General features: G+C 54.9%; 2 protein-coding genes across 20 annotated transcripts; one reads left to right on the top strand and one right to left on the bottom strand.

The window, feature by feature from the left end:
• Positions 1 to 2,340: 2,340 nt before the first annotated feature.
• On the bottom strand, positions 2,341 to 15,970 carry RNF40 (ring finger protein 40). 4 transcript variants are annotated; one of them, XM_019012119.2, is made up of 20 exons: positions 15,224 to 15,970; positions 14,907 to 15,109; positions 14,299 to 14,466; positions 14,025 to 14,166; positions 13,199 to 13,405; positions 12,525 to 12,646; positions 12,257 to 12,403; positions 12,085 to 12,159; positions 11,303 to 11,422; positions 11,027 to 11,206; positions 10,709 to 10,844; positions 9,569 to 9,690; positions 9,054 to 9,481; positions 8,848 to 8,965; positions 8,597 to 8,746; positions 8,186 to 8,398; positions 7,984 to 8,109; positions 5,588 to 5,728; positions 5,371 to 5,472; positions 2,341 to 3,617 (listed from the first exon to the last, which is right to left on the bottom strand). In XM_019012119.2, exons 2-20 carry the CDS (start codon positions 15,036 to 15,038, stop codon positions 3,441 to 3,443), a joined length of 3,006 nt encoding a protein of 1,001 aa, XP_018867664.1. In that variant the 5' UTR covers positions 15,039 to 15,109; positions 15,224 to 15,970; the 3' UTR covers positions 2,341 to 3,440. The 4 variants fall into 4 exon arrangements, with proteins under 4 accessions (XP_018867664.1, XP_018867666.1, XP_018867665.1 ...); XM_019012121.3 differs by having other exon boundaries at positions 2,341 to 3,241; positions 15,224 to 15,365; XM_019012120.3 differs by having other exon boundaries at positions 15,186 to 15,291.
• Positions 15,826 to 20,173, top strand: CFAP119 (cilia and flagella associated protein 119). Of its 16 annotated transcripts, none has more exons than XM_004057516.4 (9): positions 15,826 to 16,029; positions 16,343 to 16,374; positions 16,906 to 16,971; positions 17,124 to 17,293; positions 17,879 to 17,949; positions 18,145 to 18,261; positions 18,356 to 18,425; positions 18,502 to 18,591; positions 19,942 to 20,173. In XM_004057516.4, exons 1-9 carry the CDS (start codon positions 15,826 to 15,828, stop codon positions 20,118 to 20,120), a joined length of 999 nt encoding a protein of 332 aa, XP_004057564.1. In that variant the 3' UTR covers positions 20,121 to 20,173. The 16 variants fall into 16 exon arrangements, 15 of the variants coding, with proteins under 15 accessions (XP_004057564.1, XP_018867669.1, XP_018867673.1 ...); XM_019012124.3 differs by having other exon boundaries at positions 18,046 to 18,261; XM_019012128.3 differs by lacking the exon at positions 18,502 to 18,591.
• Positions 20,174 to 20,222: the final 49 nt, after the last annotated feature.

The following is a 20,222-nucleotide window of genomic DNA, read 5'->3' as shown; positions in this document are numbered from 1 at the left end:
CACTGAGGTCTATCAGGAGTCCCAGTGCTGGAGAAATCTGCAGGAAAGTGACTACAGCAGAAGAGCAGACACAGGGCAGTGACTGCTTCAGAGATTTCGCAGAAGGGCTGTGGACCCAGAGATGGTGCCTGCCACAGTGGAGGGTCAGGAAGCTTTCCGGGGAAAGTGACCCGAAGGATGAGGGCTGCAAGAAGACCCAAGAGTAGGTGTATGGGCTGGGGGTGGGATGGAGGACAGGGGTGCATAACAGTTGGGTATGGGCTTAGAGCAGAGAGGGGACTATGGGAAGACAGAGGCAGAGAGCAGAGCCCACAGTGTGGAGCCCCTGGAGGAGCTCAGGGAAGGTACCACTTGGGGATATTTGAGAGTGACATCATCTCTCTTCTCTCCACAAGAACAGTGGTGATTCTCCAGGTCTGGAGCTCAGGAAAGAGGAGTGGCTGGAGCAGTTAGGTCCTTATCAGCTTAGCTATAGCCATAACCATGAATAAGCACACACAAAGTGGCAAAGTAGAAGGTCTAGTTTAGGGGTGGAGGAAGAGGACCAGCAGAAGACAGTATGAGAAAAACCAGGATAGGACAGCGTAGCACCGTCGGATGCAAGGGAATTTTTGAGAAGACAGCGGTCTACATCAGTCAACCCACTGGCCAATCACAGGCAGTGCCCAAGGTCTGGCTGAAACGGGCATGTCCACCACTGATGCCAACATCTGTTCACTCCCAAGAAGACAGCCAAGGTCGGGGTGGGCCCAGTAGTTTTGGTCTGCCAGTCCCTGGGCAGCGGCCCAGGGTACCGCTGCCACTGGGACCACTAGGGGTCCTCCCGGCACCGGAGCCTCATGGGAAATGTTTATTAAGAGTTTGGTTCCTGGCCGGACACAGTGGCTCACGCCTGTAATCCCAGCACTTTGGGAGGCCGAGGCAGGCAGATCATGATGTCAGGAGTTTGAGACCAGCCTGGCCAACATGGTGAAACCCTGTCTCTAAAAATACAAAAATTAGCTGGGCGCAGTGGTGCACGCCTGCAGTCCCAGCTACTCGGGTGGCTGAGGCAGGAGAATCGCTTGAACCCGGGAAGTAGAGGTTGCAGTGAGCCGAGATCGTGCCACTGCACTCCAGCCTGGGAGACAGAGTGAGACTCCGTCTCAAAAAAAAAAAAAAAGGTTTGGTTCCTGCCACCACATCAGTGGTTGCTGCCTCACTGACATTGTGGGATCTTCACCCCGTTCCCTTGGACTTGACCTTGAGAAAGTGGTTTGATGCCGACTTTTATTAAGTATGAAGACCCAGGAGGAGAGTTTTGCCCCTCTGATAAGGAGACCGGGTGGCCTTTAGCGCAGATATCTAGAGAGACGATGCGGAATTACTTGGCATCTACTCAAGAGCCCAGGCGAAGGCTACTCCTGGAAGGGGACCGCGCTTACGGAGGCCTGGCTGACCTCCACCAGTGACCGGTGCGGCGCTCCTGAGACTGGCTCTCTCCAGGGCCTAAGGTGGCCGCGTCTCTATGATGCAATATCCTGCGTTTTTCCCACCCTCGCACCGCTGCCCCAGGCCATCGGCACTTTCTCTGCGGCCCGATGTCCTCCCCCGCCGCGGCCCGCGCTTCCACCAGCGTGCCCACCGCCGCCGGCCCTACGCCCGAGGTCACCGTAGCGGCCCGCGTCTCCTTCTCCAGTCCGTCCTGGTCCACCAGCGGCGGCCCCGCTTAAGTCCCGGGCGCCAATAGGGTCCGAAGGCGCCACCGCTGAGACGCACGCGGCCCCTGCCGTGGCCATAGCCCTGTCGCCAGCGCCTGAACCAACACCGCTCCGCACCGGCTCTGGCGCCAGCCCCAGTCCCGCCTCGGTGAACGATCCGCCCGGGGCGCCTGCAGCGCGCTGAGCCCAGGGGCGCCGCTCGGTACACGCCGCACCGCTCCCGAGGCCGATTGCAACGAGGGAAGTCACCCAGCTGAGGTGTCCCGATCTGAGCATTCGAGTGGTGTGGGGGTGAAGCCGCTGAGAAGCGGCCCGCAGGATCCAGTTCAGGCCGGCCTTTGGCCAGCGCAACCGAGAAACCAGCTCTTCCTCCGCGAACCTCCTAACCATGTGCGGACCAGGAACTACACTTCCCAGGATGCAGCCCAAGGAGTCCCGGCATCCCCCGGCCATGACAGCCAAGGGCGTGGTCACACCGGGGTCGGTGGGAGCAGGACAGGCGGCTCCGCGGCGACCACCACGCTCTCCCCTTCAGGCCCAGTCCCGGATCCCTGCCGGCCGTTAAGTCTGAGCCCTCCCAGGCTCACACCAAGCCAGCAAAGTGCTGCTCAGCTGCTGCAGCTAAAATCGGGGGACTACATTTGGGGTGCGCGGCCTGGCTACTCTGGCTGCAGGCCGAGGGTTGAACGTTTATTCATCACAATTAACAGCCTATACAAGCATCTCTAGAACAGAGGCTGTGGGTCCAAACGGGTCCCTGCAGCTCCAACCCTCTGGCCTCTCCAGGCACTGCCCTCACAGCCGATGGAGCATGGCTGGGCAGGCAGACAGGACACAGGCTCAGTCACAGGGTGTCGGGGGGAAGCTCTTCTAGCTGGAATGATTGGAAGTTGGCCCAGCGGCTGGGGCTGGTCTGTCCCTTCCCCTCCTGGGAAGTTCCACCTCCACTGTAGTTAAGGCCACCAGGATGAAAGCAGGGTTAGGTCCAGGGACCCAGTAGAGCCTTGGGATGCATGAGGTGGGGGTAAATGGGCTTGGCAGAGAAATGGAGATTGGGAAGGGGCCTGATTAGAATAGAAACTGATGATGTTGGTTCAGCACCTGCAAGATGAGGAAGGTGACTGCAGCAACCTTAGAGCTTCCCAAAGGAAGCAAGTGATGCCCCCATCTGCCAAGAGGGTACCTCCTTCAGCCCTTGGCACAAGAGCCAGACCAAGGTGTCCAGGGAACTCCACAGGACAGAAGCCCTGCCGAGGTTAGGGGGATGGTGGGTGAAGGAAAGTCTTCCTGGGGCCTGCAGCCCAGTCTCAAGGAACAAGGACATGGCCCACTGGTCCTCATTTGTAAGCCAGTAGGCAGGGAGCGAGCCTTCTCTAGGGTAGATCACAGCCTGGGGAATTTTCCTTAGGGTTAGGATGCATCCATGGAGACAGACAGGTTAGGGCCAGTTTCCGGGAAGCTCAGTCGAGTGCTCTGGGCTCCTCAGGCCTCTCAGGCAGACCTTTTCTGTAGGGCAGTGCCCCCTAGGCTGCAGCTCTGACCTTTAGGAAAAGATGGAACGAAGCTTGGCTGATCCCATGCCCACTAGCATGCACCAGGGTCCCCAAACCAACTAGATGGGCAGGGGCTGGGCCCATGGGGTCCGGAATGGAGGGTGGGGCCACTAGACCTGGGGTGGGGAGGAGATGGGGGCACAGCCCCCAGGGTCCATGGTGTTCCAGAGTCCCCTGAGTTTCAGGTTCAGCTGATGTAGATACGATGGAAGTCGTGGGCACCAAAGGCCGCGTTGCACTTGGGGCACTTCCTCTGGCGGGCCTCATAGCGGCCCCGCACGCACTCGAAGCAGAAAACGTGGAAGCACTTGGTAAGGACTGCATCCTTCTTGCGGGTGTTACAGCAGGGGCAGGTCAACCGCGCCTGGGCCAGGCAAAGGCATCAGCTTGGGAACAACTCTGACAGTGCCCAGACCCCAAGCTGACAGCAGGAGGAGTCCAGGCCAAGCCCACCACACTGGAGACTGCACCTCATCCTCCCATAACCCTGGAGGTAAGGACGAGCACTCTATGAATGAGCAAACTGAGGTGCAGAGGCCAAGGTCTCAACACTAGAAATCAGCAGAGTCCGGATTCATCACTGGGCAGTGATGGCTATCATGTGTCCCCTCAAAAGGACAAGGACCCACAGGCCCAGCCTGGACTCTGCCTTGGGGCTTCATCTCCTGCCCCACTGGCCTTCTCTGGTGAAATCCCAATCTTGTCTACCTCTTCACCTGCACTTGCTAAGTCACAGCTGGAATGGCAATGCAACTAGAAATCTGTTCTCTCTACCCTCAACTGGGCCCAGCCTCGGCACTGGCCAGAGACCCTGCCGTGGGTCCCTTCTTAGCCTGAGACCTCTCTTCCGCCACCAGGAGGGTCTCACCTCCAACTCCAGATATGGATTGACTCAACTCAGCATCCCCCAACAGTGCTCCTCCAGCCTGCTAAAATCCCAGCCCAGCCTGCCGCCTCAGCAGCCTCCCTGACATCACTCCTGTCTCCCCGGACCCTACACACCAGCACTGAACAGGCTCCCAAGCCTGCCTCTACCCCATGGCTGCCTCCAGCTGCCTCTGCCCTTCAAGGCTCAACTGCTTCCAAGGGATGACCAAGTCATATGTGGCTTCCACCTCTGCGTCTACTGACATTCCCCAAGCCTGTTCTCCAGCCCAGCCCTTTTGCCTTGAGCACCTTCCCAGCCTCCCAAAGGGGTCCCACAGGCACCTTCTCAGCATCCTTTGACACCATCCCATAGAACCTGCTCCCCCGCAGGCCTCCTAACCCCCTAAATGGTACTAGCTATCCACCTAGTTTCTCAAACCAGGAAACCAGGAGTCCTCCAAGTGTTCCCTTTCCCTCACTCCATGCATTCGATCCACCTCCGAGTCCGAGCAATTCTGCCTCTGAAATGTCTCCTGAACCCATCTACTCTGGTTTCTGCCTCAGTGACTGCAATACCATAACAATTTCCCTGCTTCCAGTCTACCTCTTCCAGCCCAAAACCAACAACAAATCTAACCACATCACTCTCCTGTTTAAAACCCTTTGAGGTCTCAACCTGGCGTACCGCACTCTTCAGGAGGTGACACCGCCCAACCTCTCCACATCGGCTCCTCTGATTACAACCTCCGGTGCTGTCCCAGCAACCCCTCCGCTCAAGCGTCCACATCTGCTGTTCCCTTTGCCTAAAGCTACTCACTCCCGTTCCTCACAGCCACGTCTGGCCTATTCTTCAGGTCTGCTGTGGTGACATTCACTCCAGGAAGCCTGCTGACCCCAGGGCCAGGGGAAGGGCCTCCCCTGAGTCCCCTCAGTCCCTCTGGCCTCTGCCATCACATTACACATCTGGGATGAGAGAATTACTTGGCTGCCTCCTCCCCTAACTGACTGTCAGTTTCAAGAAGTCAGAGACCAGGGCCAGTTCCTAGCCTCCCAACCCACACCCAGCCAAGCACTGTGCCTGGCTCACGGTACATGTACAGCAAACAGCATTTGACTCTGTGACCACTGTGCTGCCCACTTTCTGCTGCCCTACATTACTTCCAGGGTCCCCAGACTCTCCACTACAGTCTCAGCAATCCTGCATCTACAATTCCCAGATGGATAGGGCACAACTTGGCCCACAGCCCCACCTTGTACTCCTTGATCTCCTCCTGGAGGATTTCGTCGGCATCTGCGTAGACCTCCACCTTCCTCTGCTTTTCCAGCTTGCGCCGCAGCCGTGAGATGTCCTCCTGGGGCAGGAGAGGCCTGGCTAAGGGCAAGGGTCCTCAACCTTGAGCCACTTGCCCCCAGGATAGGTCCGTGACCGTGGACCACCCTGGCCTGGCCCCTCACCCCTGCACACACCTGAGCCCTCTTGAGGTTGAAGCTCTCTTTCTCACGAGCAGCCCGGCTCTCTGCCAGGCAGGGCTGGATCTCCCGCAGCCGAGTCTGCACGTGCTCCAGCTGCACCTTCAGGTCCTCGGCCAGCTGGGCGGCTTCTACAGCCTGAGTAGGGTGGAACAGGAAGGAGGCACTGGTCTGAGCCTGGTGACTCAGGCATGTGGAGTCACGGCCCACCAATGCTTGTATTCAGTGCCCCAGTGACACCTGCCCTGGAGCTGCTCCTGCCTCCTGAGCCCTAAGCCCTCCCCTCCTGTTCTCCCTCTTCAGTTCCTCCCATGTGATGCTGTTTTTTGGGGTTTGTTTTTTGTTTGTTTTTTTGAGATGGACTCTTACTCTGTCCCCCAGGCTGGAGTCCAGTGACACGATCTCAGCTCACTGCAACCTCTGACTCCTGGGTTCACACCATTCTCCTGCCTCAGCCTCCCGAGTAGCTGGGACTATAGGCGCCCACCACCACACCCAGCTAATTTTTTGTATTTTTAGTAGAGATGGGGTTTCACCGTGTTAGCCAGGATGGTCTAGATCTCCTGACCTCGTGATCTGCCCGCCTCGGCCTCCCAAAGTGCTGGGATTACAGTCGTGAGCCACCGCGCCTGGCCTGCTGTCTGGTTTTTGAGCTTTCACAAGGCTCTCCCCTCTGCTCCCCTCAACTTCCCCACCACACGTGCAGCTCCCCTGAGCCTCAGCTCAAGCGTCACCTCCTAAAAGGCTCCCCTATTTTTTTTTGACAGCACCTCAGATTCCTGCACAAGGCTTACTGTGACATGCACTATTTTATTTGGGGGATTACTGGCCTGCTCTGCCTGCCAAGACCTGAAGTTCCAGCTTTGACTGGAAGGCAGGGACCTTCTTGTTCCCACTGTCTCCACAGCAATCAGCGCAAGGCCTAGTACATAGCAGGGATGTAAAATATGCTGCTTAAATGGGCCAGGAGCGGTGGCTCACACTTGTAATCCCAACACTTTGGGAGGCCAAGGCGGGCAAATCACGATGTCAGGAGTTTGAGACCAGCCTGGCAAACACAGTGAAACCCCGTCTCTACTAGAAATACAAAAATTAGCTGGGCGAGGTGGCAGGCTCCTGTAGTCCCAGCTACTCGGGACACTAAGGCAGAAGAATCGCTTGAACCTGAGAGGCGGAGGTTGCAGTGAACTGAGACCGAGCCACTGTACTCCAGCCTGGGCAACAGAGCTAGACTCCTCTAAAAAAAACAACAAAAAAAACACAAACATACTGCTTAAATGAACTAACTGGAGAAGAAAACAGCTTCAGAGGAAATGGAAATCAATGTTAATCTTAAGCCTTTAGCCAAAGCTAGACATTTCTTCTATTTAATACAACTATGTGACAAAGAACATCATCCCCACTTTACAGTTCACCAGCGAGTGGTTAGAAGGTAGAGCCTGGAGTCAAGGAGGCTTGGACCCAAATATTAGGGCCACTCCCTCTTGAGCAGAACAATCCACCTCCCTGAGCCTCAGTTTCCTTATTTATAAAATGAGGCTAAAAACAAAATCCAGCCAGGTGCAGTGGCTCACGCTGTAACCCCAGCACTTTGGGAGGCCAATGTGGGTGGATCACAAGGTCAGGAGTTCGATACCAGCCTGGTCAACATGGTGAAACCCTGTCTCTACTAAAAAAAAATACAAAAATTAGCCAGGCGTGGTGGTGCGCGCCTGTAATCCCAGCTACTTGAGAGGCTGAGGTGGGAGAGTTGCTTGAACCTGGGAGGCAGAGGTTGCAGTGAGCCGAGATCGCACCACTGCACTCTAGCCCAGGCGACAGAACAAGACTCCATCTCAAAAAAAAAAAAAAAAAAAAAAAAAATCCATCTTTTGTTTTTTTTTCCCTAGGGACAGAGTCTCGCTCTTGTCACCCAGACTGCAGTGCAGTGGTGCGATCGTAGCTCACTGCAGCCTCAACCTCCTGGGTTCAAGTGATCCTCTCACCTGTCAGCCTGTCACTCGAGAAGCTGGGACTACAGGCGTGCACCAGCACACCCAGCTAATTTAAAAATTTTTTTGTAGAGATGGGGTCTCACTATGTTGCCCAGGCTGGTCTCCAACTCCTGGCCTCAAGCAAACCTCCCGCCTCTGTTTCCCAAAGTGTTGGGATTACAGACGTGAGCCACCACGCCCGTAAACACCATCTTGATAGGATTAGTGAGACTGAAATGTGACCAAGCATGTCAAGTACTCAGCATGTGGTCTGGCACATGTAAATGTTCAATATGTGTGAGCTGTTCTGTGACAGCCTGGCTTCACCTCAGGCTATTGCGTCGGGTGCTCTGAGCAGAACCGGAAGGTGAGGAGGTGAGCCAGCAGCCCAAGCTGTGTGTCCCCCTGGCCCAGCCTCACCTTCCGCTTGTTGAGCTCCAGGGCTTGGCTGCGCAGCGTCAGCTCCTTCTCCACACCCCCGAGGCTGCCCTGCAAGGCTCGCTCCTTCTCCTCCAGCTTCTGCACAGTCAGCAGCTGGGCATCCACCTAAGGACCAGAGGAGGACTCAGGGCCATGACCCCCACCTCTCCAGCTCCAGCCTGCAAGCTGGTGGCGGCCATACCTGGGACTTGAGGCCAAGGACCTGCTCGCCCAACTCATCCTTCTCCTCCCGCAGCAGCTTGTGAATCTGGTTGGCCTTGATCCGCTCTGACATTAGCTTAAAGTTGGCATCATCCTTTTCCCGCAACTGCTGTAGCAGCCGCCCGTTCTGTTCCTGCATGTCCTCAAAAGCCTGACCTGTCACATCCATCTCTGAGAGCAGAGCCTCCTCCTCCTGCAGCAAGTGGACAGAGACAAGATGGAACGTGGGAAGTGGACAGGATGGCTGTGGGGGAACCATGGGAAAACGCAGCGAAGCAAAGAACCACAGAGGGGACCCAGATCATCAAGGTGCTGCAGGCACTAGAGGCACCAAACAGGGTATGAAGGGAACTCCCTGTGCTCTGACACGAGGGCACCACATGGGCCGCACCTGCTTGGTGGCACCCAGCTTGCGCTGCAGGTGTTCTATCTGCTCCTCTGCCTGCCGAATGCGCCGCAGGGCATCCTCATCTGCGATCTTCTTGCTCTCCCTTCGATCCCTCTCCTCCAATTCCCGGATGCGGCTCCGCAGCTCATCAACCTATAGCACAGGGAAAAAGAAACTCTCTTGACACTGCTTCCTGCTGAGCTAGGACTCTGCTCTGCCTTTCTGAATGCCCCACAAGCCCCAGCTGCCCTCACCTCGGCCTTGGCCTTGCGTTCCGCTGCCATGAGCTGCACCTTATCCCGCTGCTCCTTGGGCGCTGACTTGTACATATCCAGCAGCAGTTTCATCTCCTTCTGGCTCTCCTGGGCCTTCCTGGCAAGAAGGTACAGGAGGAAGTCTTAGTGAGTGGGACTAGAGGCCACCTGGCAGGGTCAGGAAGGAGACAGGAACAGAGCCTCACTTGAGCTCTGCTCGGAGACCCTTGAGGAGTTCTGATTCCTTCCGCTTGGTTTCTTCCACCTTGGCCTTCTCCCGATCAGCCCTTGAGAGAGTGGAGGCTACAGGTGGAGGTCCTAGGCCGGGACCTTCCCGTTCCCGAAGCTCCCGCTTGGGCCTGGCCTCAGGTTCTCGGCCCCGGGAGGAAGGGCCCTGGGCCCCAGGGGTTACACCCTGGAAGTCCTCTTCAGAGGGGACCAGCTCCTCCTTCTTCACTGAAGTGGTAGTAGTGGTGGTGCCAGGCACTGGAGCCATCTCCTTTCTGTTGTCGGGGGTACTGACAGGGCCTGGCCCACCCTCCTCTTTCCCTGGGGCTGGGGCACTGAGGCCAGAATCCTCTGGGTGGCCCAGGTTGGGGGTGGAGTGGGCAGAGCCACTGGCCTGGGCCCGGAGCTGCAAAGGCAGAGAGGAAGAGGGATGAAGTCAGATGGTGTTCACTGGAGTCTAGCCAAACCTTTTCCCAGGCAGGCCCCTTCTCACCTTGCCAATCTCAGCTTGTACTTCTCGAAGCTTCCGCTTGTATCGCTGGGCGTCCCCTTTTAGCTGGTGGTTGTGGTTTTGAAGACTACTAATCAGGTGGCGCATCTCACGGTTGATGGGCCCTGGAGGAACATCAGCAAGTAAAGGTGTCAGAACCAGTTCCTGGGTTAGGACTTCAACCCCTCAGTGGGGTAAGAGGCTATGCCATCACTCCCACTGTGCAGGAGGGGAACATTGCAGCCTCAACGGAGCATGAACTCATCAAAGTAAATAATGCTGACTTCAAGGAAACTCACCCAAAATTAACTTGACACTGCCTATTCATACGATTTTTGCTAATGTAGAATATTTTTTTTTGTTGTTTTTTGTTTTAAATAGAAACAGTGTCTCACTTTGTTGCCCTGGCTGGTCTCAAATTCCTGGCCTCAAGTGATCCTCCCACCTTGGCCTCCCAAAGTGCTGGGATTACAGACATGAATCACCACACCTGGCCTAGGTTTTTTCTTTTTTTTTTTTATACATCCAATTCCCTTTAATAGAGAAGGTAACTGTAACATTCACAAAAGTTAGTCAACTTCTTCTAGATTCTTAAATATCACCTTCCCAGTACATTTCCCTGGCCTCCTATCCAAAATTGCAACACCCTTTCTCCTGATACTTCCTATCTTCCTTTTCTGCTTTACTTTCCTATCTGTCAAGAGCTAACACATTTTCCATTTTTCTTCTATTAGTTCGTCTTCCTCTAGTCTGTCTTGTATCAGAATGTTGCTCCACATGGCAGGAATTCTGTTTTGTTCACTGGCATAACCCCAAACCCTAGAACAGAGCCTGGCTCAGAGGTGGCATTTGATAAATCTTTGTAACACAAGTATCTGAGAGACAGAGACGTCATCAGACCAGAAGAATGAGGACAGGGCTGACAGCTCAGACTCTGCATGTGCCTGCTCCATCAGCCACCCCAGCTGGCGTGACCCTCACTGTGCCTGGGAGCCAAGCAGTGCAGGCCCTGTTTTGCATAGGAAGCCGAGGCTCTGTGAAAAAAACAGCCTTAGCCTCTTGCATCTGGATAAGCAGCAGCCCCACACCAAGGCCCAGCACTCCCAGATAAGGCCCCACCTCCGCCCTATCCTCACCACATACCCGCCTGCTCGTTGGCCGCCAGATTCTGCTCAAACTCGATGCGCAGCATCTCATACTCCTTGCGTACCTGGGCCAGCGTGTCCTCCAGCTGAATGACCTCTGTGCGTAGCTTCTTCTGCAGCCCCAGCTCGTCGCTCTGTGGGTTGATGTGTTAAGGACCCACACAGCCCCTCGGTCCCACCTCAGGACTCAGTATCTTAGGAAGAATCTATTCCCCAGGGACCCCTGGCTGGCACACAGGGCCTCGGAAGGCACAAACACGTCAACACTAACAGTTTGGCCCTTAGCCCAGCCCTAACGCCTGTTCCAGGGCCATACCTCCATGTGCTCGATGTGTCGCAGGTGGGAGTTCTTTGTGGCCAGCAGCAGGCCCCGAGCCTCGTCTAGCTGGGTCTTCACTTGCAGAGACTCGTTGTAGAGCAGTGAGAATTGGGCCTGCAGCATGCGGTACTCCCCCGTCTCCCGCACTACCTCCTCAGGAAGGCTCCGCAGGGCCACCTGGGGCAGGGATGCCCAAATGGGATCAGCAACAGGATTCAGGGCTCAGTCCCTCCCTTACAGGCCCAGGCCCTCTCAGCCCCTACGGCAGCCCACCTTGAGGCGCTCATTGGTCCGCACAGCCCCCTGAAGTTCGGCCTGCAGTTTCTCCAGCTCTGCCATGCGGCTGTTGGCCAGTTCCTGGTTTTCCTCTAACTCTGCATTCAGCATCTCAAACTGAGGAGTGGGAGGCAGGGCCATGGGAGGCAGGGCCAGACGTGGCAGCAGGCCTCCCTTACATCCCCAGCATACACTCCACCCCAAGCACCCCGTGCAGGGCAATGATCGATTCTGACACCCCAAACCAAGTACTTTCCTAAGGGCTCCCAGAAAAATGGGAGAAAATTCAATACTGCATGGTCGGTGCTGGGAACTAAGGCTCTTAACTGATGGGGAGTCACGGAAGCATTCCAGGAAGGCCTAAAGTGCTAATAAAGGGAAAAAGGGCACAGTGACCACCAGATGCCAACTGACTCCAACTCACTCTTAGCTCTCTCTTCTGTGCCTTATCTTTGTGGTACTCATAACACACTGATATGCTATTTTACTGATTTCTTGTCTGTTACCACAAGTAAAACCTAAAAACATATTCTTTTATTTATTTCTTGTCTGGTCCATGAAAGTTTTGACCTCTATTTTGTTCTCGCCAATATGCCTCGTGCCTAGCACTAAGTGTTCAAAAATCTACTCAACAAGTATATGAATGCATGAAAGAAACAGCAGCAGGAGTGACCAGGAAGGGCCTCGGAGATGGATGTTTGTCCTTTGTCCTGAGGGGAATTTCAAGAGTGCAACAGAGAAGAGGTTGTGAGAAGGGGTGGGAGGAAAACGCCACTCACCTTCTGCATGCTGAGTGTGATCTGGCCCCCCTGGAAGCCTGAGGAGCTCCCAGATACATAGTAGCCAGAGTTAAGCTGTGGAGAGAAAACAGACAGGCAATGGATGTAGAGGGGAGGAGCTAAGGCCCAAGGGCCCAGCCTTGCCTCACCTGCCCCAGCACCCCTGCCCCACCTGCTCTAAGGCCTCTGCCAGGTGCTTATTGAGCTTTTGCTCTCGCTTCCGCAGCTTCTCGATGTCCCACTGCAAGTCCTCCACTGTTGTCTCCATCTCCAGCACCTTGGTCTCTGCCGATGTCACTTTATCCTGGAGCTCAGAGTACTGGGAACAATGAGGGAGCAGATGCTTGGATGGGGGACTTGGTTCCTGAGGTCCCTGAGTGCCCATCTAACCCAAATCCTGCCTGATTCTAATCCCACCCCCAAAGCCCCCGGCTCCTCACCTCCAATGAGATGCGGTGGTGTTTCTCCTGCAGCTGAGTGGCCAAGTCCTGCAGTCGCCGGTTCTCACGGCCCAGCTCTCGGGTGCGTGCCTGAGCCGCCTCACTGAGGGGCTCACTGTCCCCTGGGAAGGCAGGGCCCAGGTAAGAGCCCAGCTCAGGGCAATGGGGCAAACAACTAACTCATTCTGGAGTCTGCTATATACCCAGTGTGATCCACCAGCTGTCTTGCCCATTTCTCATGACAAAGCCAGGAGTCTTTATCCCCACTGCACAGAGAAGAAAACCAGCTCAGAGAGGGGAGCCACTTTCCCAGCATGTCCAGGTGAGGGTGGCAGAACTAAGGTGGGAGAAGCCTGTCAACCTACAAGGCCTGAGCCCTTGAAGCTATGCCTTGTGGATCCGCAACCCACACCAAGTGCTCCAGAGGGGCCTCTGGCCAGGAGGCTCTACCGGCATCAACAACTCCTCCAACCCATCTCTCTAGCATTCAATCCCGGAATCAAAGTTGGAACCCCCATCTACAGCCTAACCTACCTCTTCCAAGAACATGGCTGATTTATTCCTTGGGAAATTCTGGCCGCCCTTGGACTCGGGCATTAGGGGAATCAGGAAGGGGTGCCATCAAGATGCAGGTGGGGATGGACACCCCTTGGGTATGGGCACAAAGAACCCACCTCGGCTGTACACTCGCTGACAGAGTTCCTCCACCCGGCGCTGTAGGCGGTCTGAGGCCTCTACCACACGAGACACAGCTGCCTTGGAGAACTCCATTCGGCCTTGCAGCTCCAGCTCCACCTCCTCACTGCTGCTGGCACCCAGTGCCACCACAAAAGCCAAGGCCGGCTCACTGAGAGGGGGCCGCAGCTGCATCAGCAAGGGGTCTGGAAGGAATGGACAGACCCTCATGAGGATAAGAGCAGCAGTTACTACCACTCTGTACCAAGTTCCAGACTGAGCCCTTCAATACTCATGGTTCACTTAATCAACACAACCTATAGTGCACTATTATCTCCATGCTGAAAGTGAGACAAATGAAATTCAGCGAGGTAAAGTAATTTCCTCAAAGCTACAGAGTTGCGTATCACATCCTCAGGGAAGCTTCCTGTGCTTTACCAATATAATTAGAATCACACACACATGCATGCACACGCAATCATTCCGTTTCAGGAGCCCCAGTACTTTCTGCTTACTATGTTTATAATTTCCTTTCTCATAGCAAGTGCAACACTCATTTCTAGGAAGCGTCAAATACATAGTTAATACTCAACCATAATACTGTTTTGAAACAAATGGGTGTCAAAACATGAATTGCTCTATAAACCAAGTTAGTCAGAGTCTAAAGCCTGTGTTTTTGTGCACTGCACTTTACTGCCCAAACATGAAATCCATTTCATGAGAAGTAGTAAGGCAGGCAATTCAGGGGCCCAACACCAAAGTCCCCTCCTCCCTAGGACTTCTCCCAGAACTTAAGCTCCCCAGATCCCAGCACTCTGGTCCTACCTCTCAGCTCTGATGTCCCCGGCTCTGGGAGAGGAGTCCCATCACATGTTGGCCCCTCCTGGGTCCCAGGTGCCTCAGGCGCTGAAGACAGCTCCCCCTGGCTCTCATGGCATCGGAGAAGGGCTTCCACAGTTTCATCCAGCTGGAAGGAGAAAACATCAAAAATGTTATGAATCCCTTAGTGCTTTCCAACATGATACTCCTTTCCTAGCAGGGGAATCTGGGGATTGGCAGCTGAATCAAGGCCTGGTCTTTGAAAGCAGAAGGTATCCACCTGGGCCCAGTAGCGATTGACGATGAGGAGTGTGGCATCATCTGTGGCCTGCCGCTTCTCCAACTTCTCAATTCGTTCTCGGAGTTCATCTTCACAAGCCTGCCGTTGTTCCAGACGCTCTGCCAGTTTCTTGTTCTTGAACTGTAGTACCTTCAGGTCCATCTCCTCCTACCAAAGGAAACAAAGGGGCCGACGAGAGGGTCAAGCAGGGCCCACAAACCAATCACAGAGAGAGAGAGAGGAGCAGAGCATCTGGAATGCATGGGAGATGGAGGTATTCCCACACTAACCGCTAACAGAATCTAAGGAGGCTCAGACAACACACAGCCAAAGTGTCTTTGTTGTGAGGAGGCTCACGTTGTTACTGCCTGTCCCCTTGTAAATCCTTAGTCTTTGACAAATCACACGCCCCCTGGAAACCTGTTTTCCTATCTGTAAAGGGAAGACAGGCGTCGTGTTCTGAGCTTCTTTCTGACCTTTCTTTCAAGGTCCTGTAACGCGGACCTTGCTAAACTTGGGGAAGTGGGTGTAATATTGCGGACAGTTTGGCCAGAGAACAGATGGAGGGCTCTGGGAAGTTCTGAGGGTTAAAGCAAGAGCCCACGAACCGTGGAAGAGATGCCTCCAAGACGAATGGGCTCGATAAGAGTCGTGGTGGTCTTCTCCTCACGACTCAGCTTCTTCTCCGGGGGCCCTGAGCCCCCGTCGCCGGCGGCGCGTTTGTTGCCTGGCCCAGACATGGCCGCGGCGGCTGGAGCGGCGCAGGGTCCCCTGAGGGGCGTCAGACGGGAGGAGGCGGTACTTCCGTCACCTGCAGAAGACACAGAGCAGAGATGTGGGAACGGCTGGTGTTCCACAGCCCCAAACACCCTCCACCCTGCACACACCTGCTGGATCCCGTCCCCCCCGGCGCCAGAGCCCTCACCAGCAGCAGGGTCAGCCTAGCGCCGCCATCTTGAATTTCACCGGACGTCACTGGACGTCACTGGCCGCCCCCCAACGGTGCGCAGGGCGCAGGCGCCAAAGGCAGCCCCGGATGTGAGGAAACTTCTTTATCTTCTGCTTCTATTGGTTACGCTTGGTCCCGCCACTCGGGTCCTCTGGCTTCTTCCCAAACACCTCCTCTTTCTCTCGGTGATTGGCCAAGAGGCAGTTCCCATAGTAACTGACACCGCGCTCCCACTTCCCAGCCTGGAGGACAGCGCCGGCCCTCGTATTAGCAACTTGGAAGAGAGGGAGCCCAGGTGGGCACTCGCAACTTCTTACGTATCTGCGCGTTCTCTTCGCACCCACTGGCGTGAGCCTGCGCTTTCCGCCTTCCTTCCCTCATAAGCCCCCTTGGCAACCGTCGCCGTTGAGACGGAGGGAGACGCCCCCACGGATTCGCCCCGCCGCGCCTCTCCGCGCGTAGATTGGCCGGAGCGAGGCGAACGGGCCCGGTCTTGGTAGCCGCCGACCGAGCGCTGGCTGTCCTGGAACCGAGGCGGCGGGAGCCCGGGGCGCCCCGCGGCACGGAAGAGCGGAGAGATGCTCAACCGCAAGACCAGCCACTTTTTGGGAATGAGGGTGCAGTCGGAGCTTGAACATCTCTCCGAGCTGCGGCGGGAAGCGGGGAAGGATCGCAGCTCAGTGCATGGGTCGGCCGCGCGGACGCGTGCGAGTGTGTGGACTCAGTGGACGACGGCGGCGGCGGCGAAAGCGGATGAAGACCCCGGAGCCAACTTGTTTCCGGTGAGGGCGGGACACTCTGGTCTGCTCGTGAATATTTATAAACCGGCTCCCCCGCAGGCGCCACCTGTCATTATGCTTACTAACGTTCGGGACGTCTCCCGGGCTGCTTGGGCGAGGAGAGGCAAGGGTGTGTGACCCCGGTGGTTACTGTGCTCGCGTAGAGCACCTAGGGCCTGCTGAAGCCCTCCCTCGCCCGCGCCTCTCCTTCTTAGTCCTTGAGATGGCAAGTTACAGCGGCTTCTCCGGCCTGCTGGAGATTCGCTACGGGCCCGGACACCGCAGCTGCCTTCCCCAATTCGCTTTCTTTCCGCAGCCGCCGCTGCCCCGACCCCGGATCTGCATGTGGTGAGTGTGAAGAGACAAAAATTACACTGAATATTTGCGTTCTTCCTTTATTGTCTCCCCAACAGTCCTGTCTGTGGCCAGGACATCCCCATTTTACAGATGAGACTGAGGCCTGGAGATGCAATTACTCCAGGTGACTGGAAGTTGGCTTTCCAGCCTCTCCAGTCCAAAGAGGAGGCAGTGTGAGAAAAAAAGAGCCAAAGACAGAATGTAAATGGAGTCTCATGGCCGCTAAGGAGTATTGTACAGAGGGGGACACTGAGGGCCACAGGGAGTACTTGACCAAGGTCATACAAGGTAGTGGCAGAGCAGAAAAAAGAATTCAAGATTCCTAACCCTAGGCTTTAGAAATGGAGAGGCTCATAAGAGTTCATTTAGGCCCAGAGAGTTAACGATTTGCAGTTACACAGCAAGCTGGCAAAAGAGCCCAGCTTCACGCCGGTGGCCAACTCCCAGTCTCACGCACTAGCTGTCACAGCCCTGTCATGATAGGTAACGGCCACCAATACTCTTTTTCTTTTACTATAACAGGAAGTACCTGGACGTCCATTCCATGCACCAGCTGGAGAAGACCACCAATGCTGAGGAGATGAGGGAGTAGGGACTGAGGGGGGCGCGGGAAGAGCTCTTGGCAAAGGCTGAGGGGTCAGGTTGGGAAAACATGAGGAATGGCTGACTCCAAAGCATGTGGTGGGTGTAGAGTGATGAAAGGAGGCCCAGTTGTCACTCACTCCTCTCTCCCTCCCAAGGGTGCTGGCTGAGCTGCTGGAGCTAGGGTGTCCTGAGCAGAGCCTGCGGGACGCCATCACCCTGGACCTCTTCTGCCACGCGCTCATTTTCTGCCGCCAGCAGGGCTTCTCACTGGAGCAGACGTCAGCGGCTTGTGCCCTGCTCCAGGATCTTCACAAGGCTTGTATTGGTGAGAGGGGGCAGCTACCAGGTTTGAGCCCCAGGGAGAAGAGGAACCGGGGCTGGCACAAGTGACCATGGGAAGCAGAAGCAGGGGATTTCTGCCTGGAATATGTCATTATTAGTAGCATCATCATACACAAGCCATCAGCTTTCCAATCCACTGCTTCCTTATCTAGAAATTAAGGATACACCACACATTTTACAGGACTGTTCTGAGAAATAATATATGCAAATATATGCATAGTGCACAATAACACCTGCTTTAGTATGTTTAATAGCTCTTGCTTCAGAATGTTTAATAGCTCTTGCTTCAGAATGTTTAATAGCTGAAATGATCTATTTCTTGGTTTATTCCCCTAGAATATAAGCTTCGTAAGGGCAGGACCTTGTCTGTCTTGTTCAGTGCCTAAAACAGCATACAGTGGGCATATAGTGGGTGTTCAATATTTGTTACATGAGTTAAGGAAACAAGCCAGTGCTGAAACCCAGATCTGTCTGCTTCTGAAGCTCATGGTCATAAACAGCTGTTGAATGAAGTGAATGAATGGATACCAGAGAGGGCCTCACTGCTGCATCTTGCTTTCCCTACCAGCAACCCCCTTGGGCAACGTGGAGGAGTGCTACCGCTACTTCACCAGTGTCCTTTTTTGCCATGGAGTCAGGGTCAGTTCCCCTGGAACATTCTGGAACCTTTACCCATCCCCAGACAAGGTCTCACCCAGTCTCTCTCACATTCATCACCCTTATCTTCTTGTGAAGACCCCAGTGGGCTCTCCTTGCTCCTGTTGCTGGGCTTTTGGAGGCAAAGCCAGGGCTCCGGAAGGTAGTCAGGGTTCTAATTCCGAGTCACCACCACAGCGGCCTCCTTTCAGCATCGACCTCTTCAAAGAGGAACAACTGCTGGCCTTGGAAGACTACGTGGTCAACACTTACTTCCGCCACTTCAAGCTCTATAAATACGTCTTCACACCCCAGGTAGGGGGTGGTGGACCATGAGGAGCCACCCTCAACCGCCCCTCCCCTCAGCACAGGTGCACTCCTTTCAGCCTCCGTCTGCCTTGCTTCCCAGGTGCGGCTGGATCTGTCTTTGACTTACATGGGGCTACAGCCACCCAAACTGTGGCCAGAGAGTGAGATGGGTAAGGGAGAGTGCCAGGGCAGGGCTGGGCTGGGCCAGGCCTGGGGCCATAGTCTCTTCCTGCTTCTGGTTTGCAGAGAAAGAAGAAAGCAAGGAGATGGAGGAGCAGGCAGTTACCCTGCAGAAAGAGGAACTAGAGACAGTGGCCCCGCCAGAGCCAGAGCCAAGTGAGGATCTGGAGAGGGCAGGCTGCCCTGTCCCTCTGAGCAGGTGTAGAATGAAGGGTTTGGATCACATCAGGACTTCAGACTTTTTGTTTTTAGTCAGAGTCCTTTCTCTAAATGATCCCTTATGCAGAAGTCCAAGATGACAGATAAAAGCACAGCTGCAGGCCAGGCGTGGCGGCTCACACCTGTAATCCCAGCACAATCTGAGGCAGGCGGATTGCCTGAGCTCAGGAGTTCGCGACCAGCCTGGGCAACACCGTGAAACCCCCTATCTACTAAAATACAAAAAATAGCCAGGCATGGTGGTGCGCGCTTGTAGTCCCAGCTACTCGGGAGGCTGAGGCAGGAGAACTGCATGAACCCAGGAGGTGGAGACTGCAGTGAACCAAGATCTTGCCACTGCACTCCAGCCTGGGCAACAGAGCAAGACTCTGTCTCAAAACAAACAAACAAAAAGCAAAGCTGAAGTGGCTCCAGAGAAATGATCATTAGAAAGCCAATGATGGTGGCTTAAAACCTATATGATGGGTTGATGGGTGAAGCAAACCACCATGGCACATGTATACCTACGTAGCAAACCTGCATGTTCTGCTTGTATCCCAGAACTTAAGAGTTAAAAAAAAAACAAAGAACAGGCCAGGTGCAGTGGCTCACGACTGTAATCCCAGCACTTTGGGAGGCTGAGGCAGGCGGATCACGAGGTCAGGAGATCAAGTCCATCCTGGCTAACACTGTGAAACCCCGTCTCTACTAAAAATACAAAAAGTTAGCCGGGCGTGGTGGCGGGTGCCTGTAGTCCCAGCTACTGGGAGGCTGAGGCAGGAGAATGGCATGAACCTGGGAGGCAGAGCTTGCAGTGAGCTGAGATCGCTGCCACTGCACTCCAGCCTGGGCGACAAAGCAAGACTCCATCTCAAAAAAAAAAAAAAAGAGAAAGCCAATGACAATAACAGCCAGCACATACTTGGCAATAGGTGTGCAGTGCATGCCCTGCTCTAAGCATTTTACATAAATTAACTCATTTAATCCTCCCTCAATCCTATGTGCTAGGTATCACTATCCACATTTCATACAAGGAAACTGAGGCACAGATAGGTTAAATAACCTGCCTAAGGTCACAAAGCAACTGAGTAGGGATCAGAATTTGAAGCTGCAAAGTCCAGCATAGCCACCCTACCCAACTACCTCTCACACAAGGGCTTGCTAACATTTCCTAAAGGGAAACAACATTGCTACCTCTATATCCCCACCAGGGGAAATCTGGGGGCTGTGTTTGCCCAACTAGGGACCACCCGCCCATTGCCAGACAGCATCTCTCCTCACCCTGCCCCTTCTTCCCTGCCCCTGCAGGCCACGTCCACGTCCTCCGAGCCTACATCAAGACCCAAGTGAACAAAGAGCTGGAGCAGCTCCAGGGACTGGTGGAGGAGCGGCTCAAGGCCAGCAAGGAAAGGCTCAGCAGCAAGTTGACTGCACTAGAGCGGCCCTTCCAGCTACCTCCGGGTAAAGGCAAGAGCAAGACCAAGTGACCCCCAGCATTTTCCCCAATAAAGGTCTGTGCCAGAATGGCACCATCCCTGCACCCTGCTGAGTACCTTCTGGGCTTTCCTGCCCAAGCCAGACTGACACAG

Source organism: Gorilla gorilla, chromosome 18, assembly GCF_029281585.2.
Source record: "Gorilla gorilla gorilla isolate KB3781 chromosome 18, NHGRI_mGorGor1-v2.1_pri, whole genome shotgun sequence".
NCBI classification, from domain to species: domain Eukaryota; kingdom Metazoa; phylum Chordata; class Mammalia; order Primates; family Hominidae; genus Gorilla; species Gorilla gorilla.
This window is presented reverse-complemented; position numbering and strand designations above follow the sequence as displayed.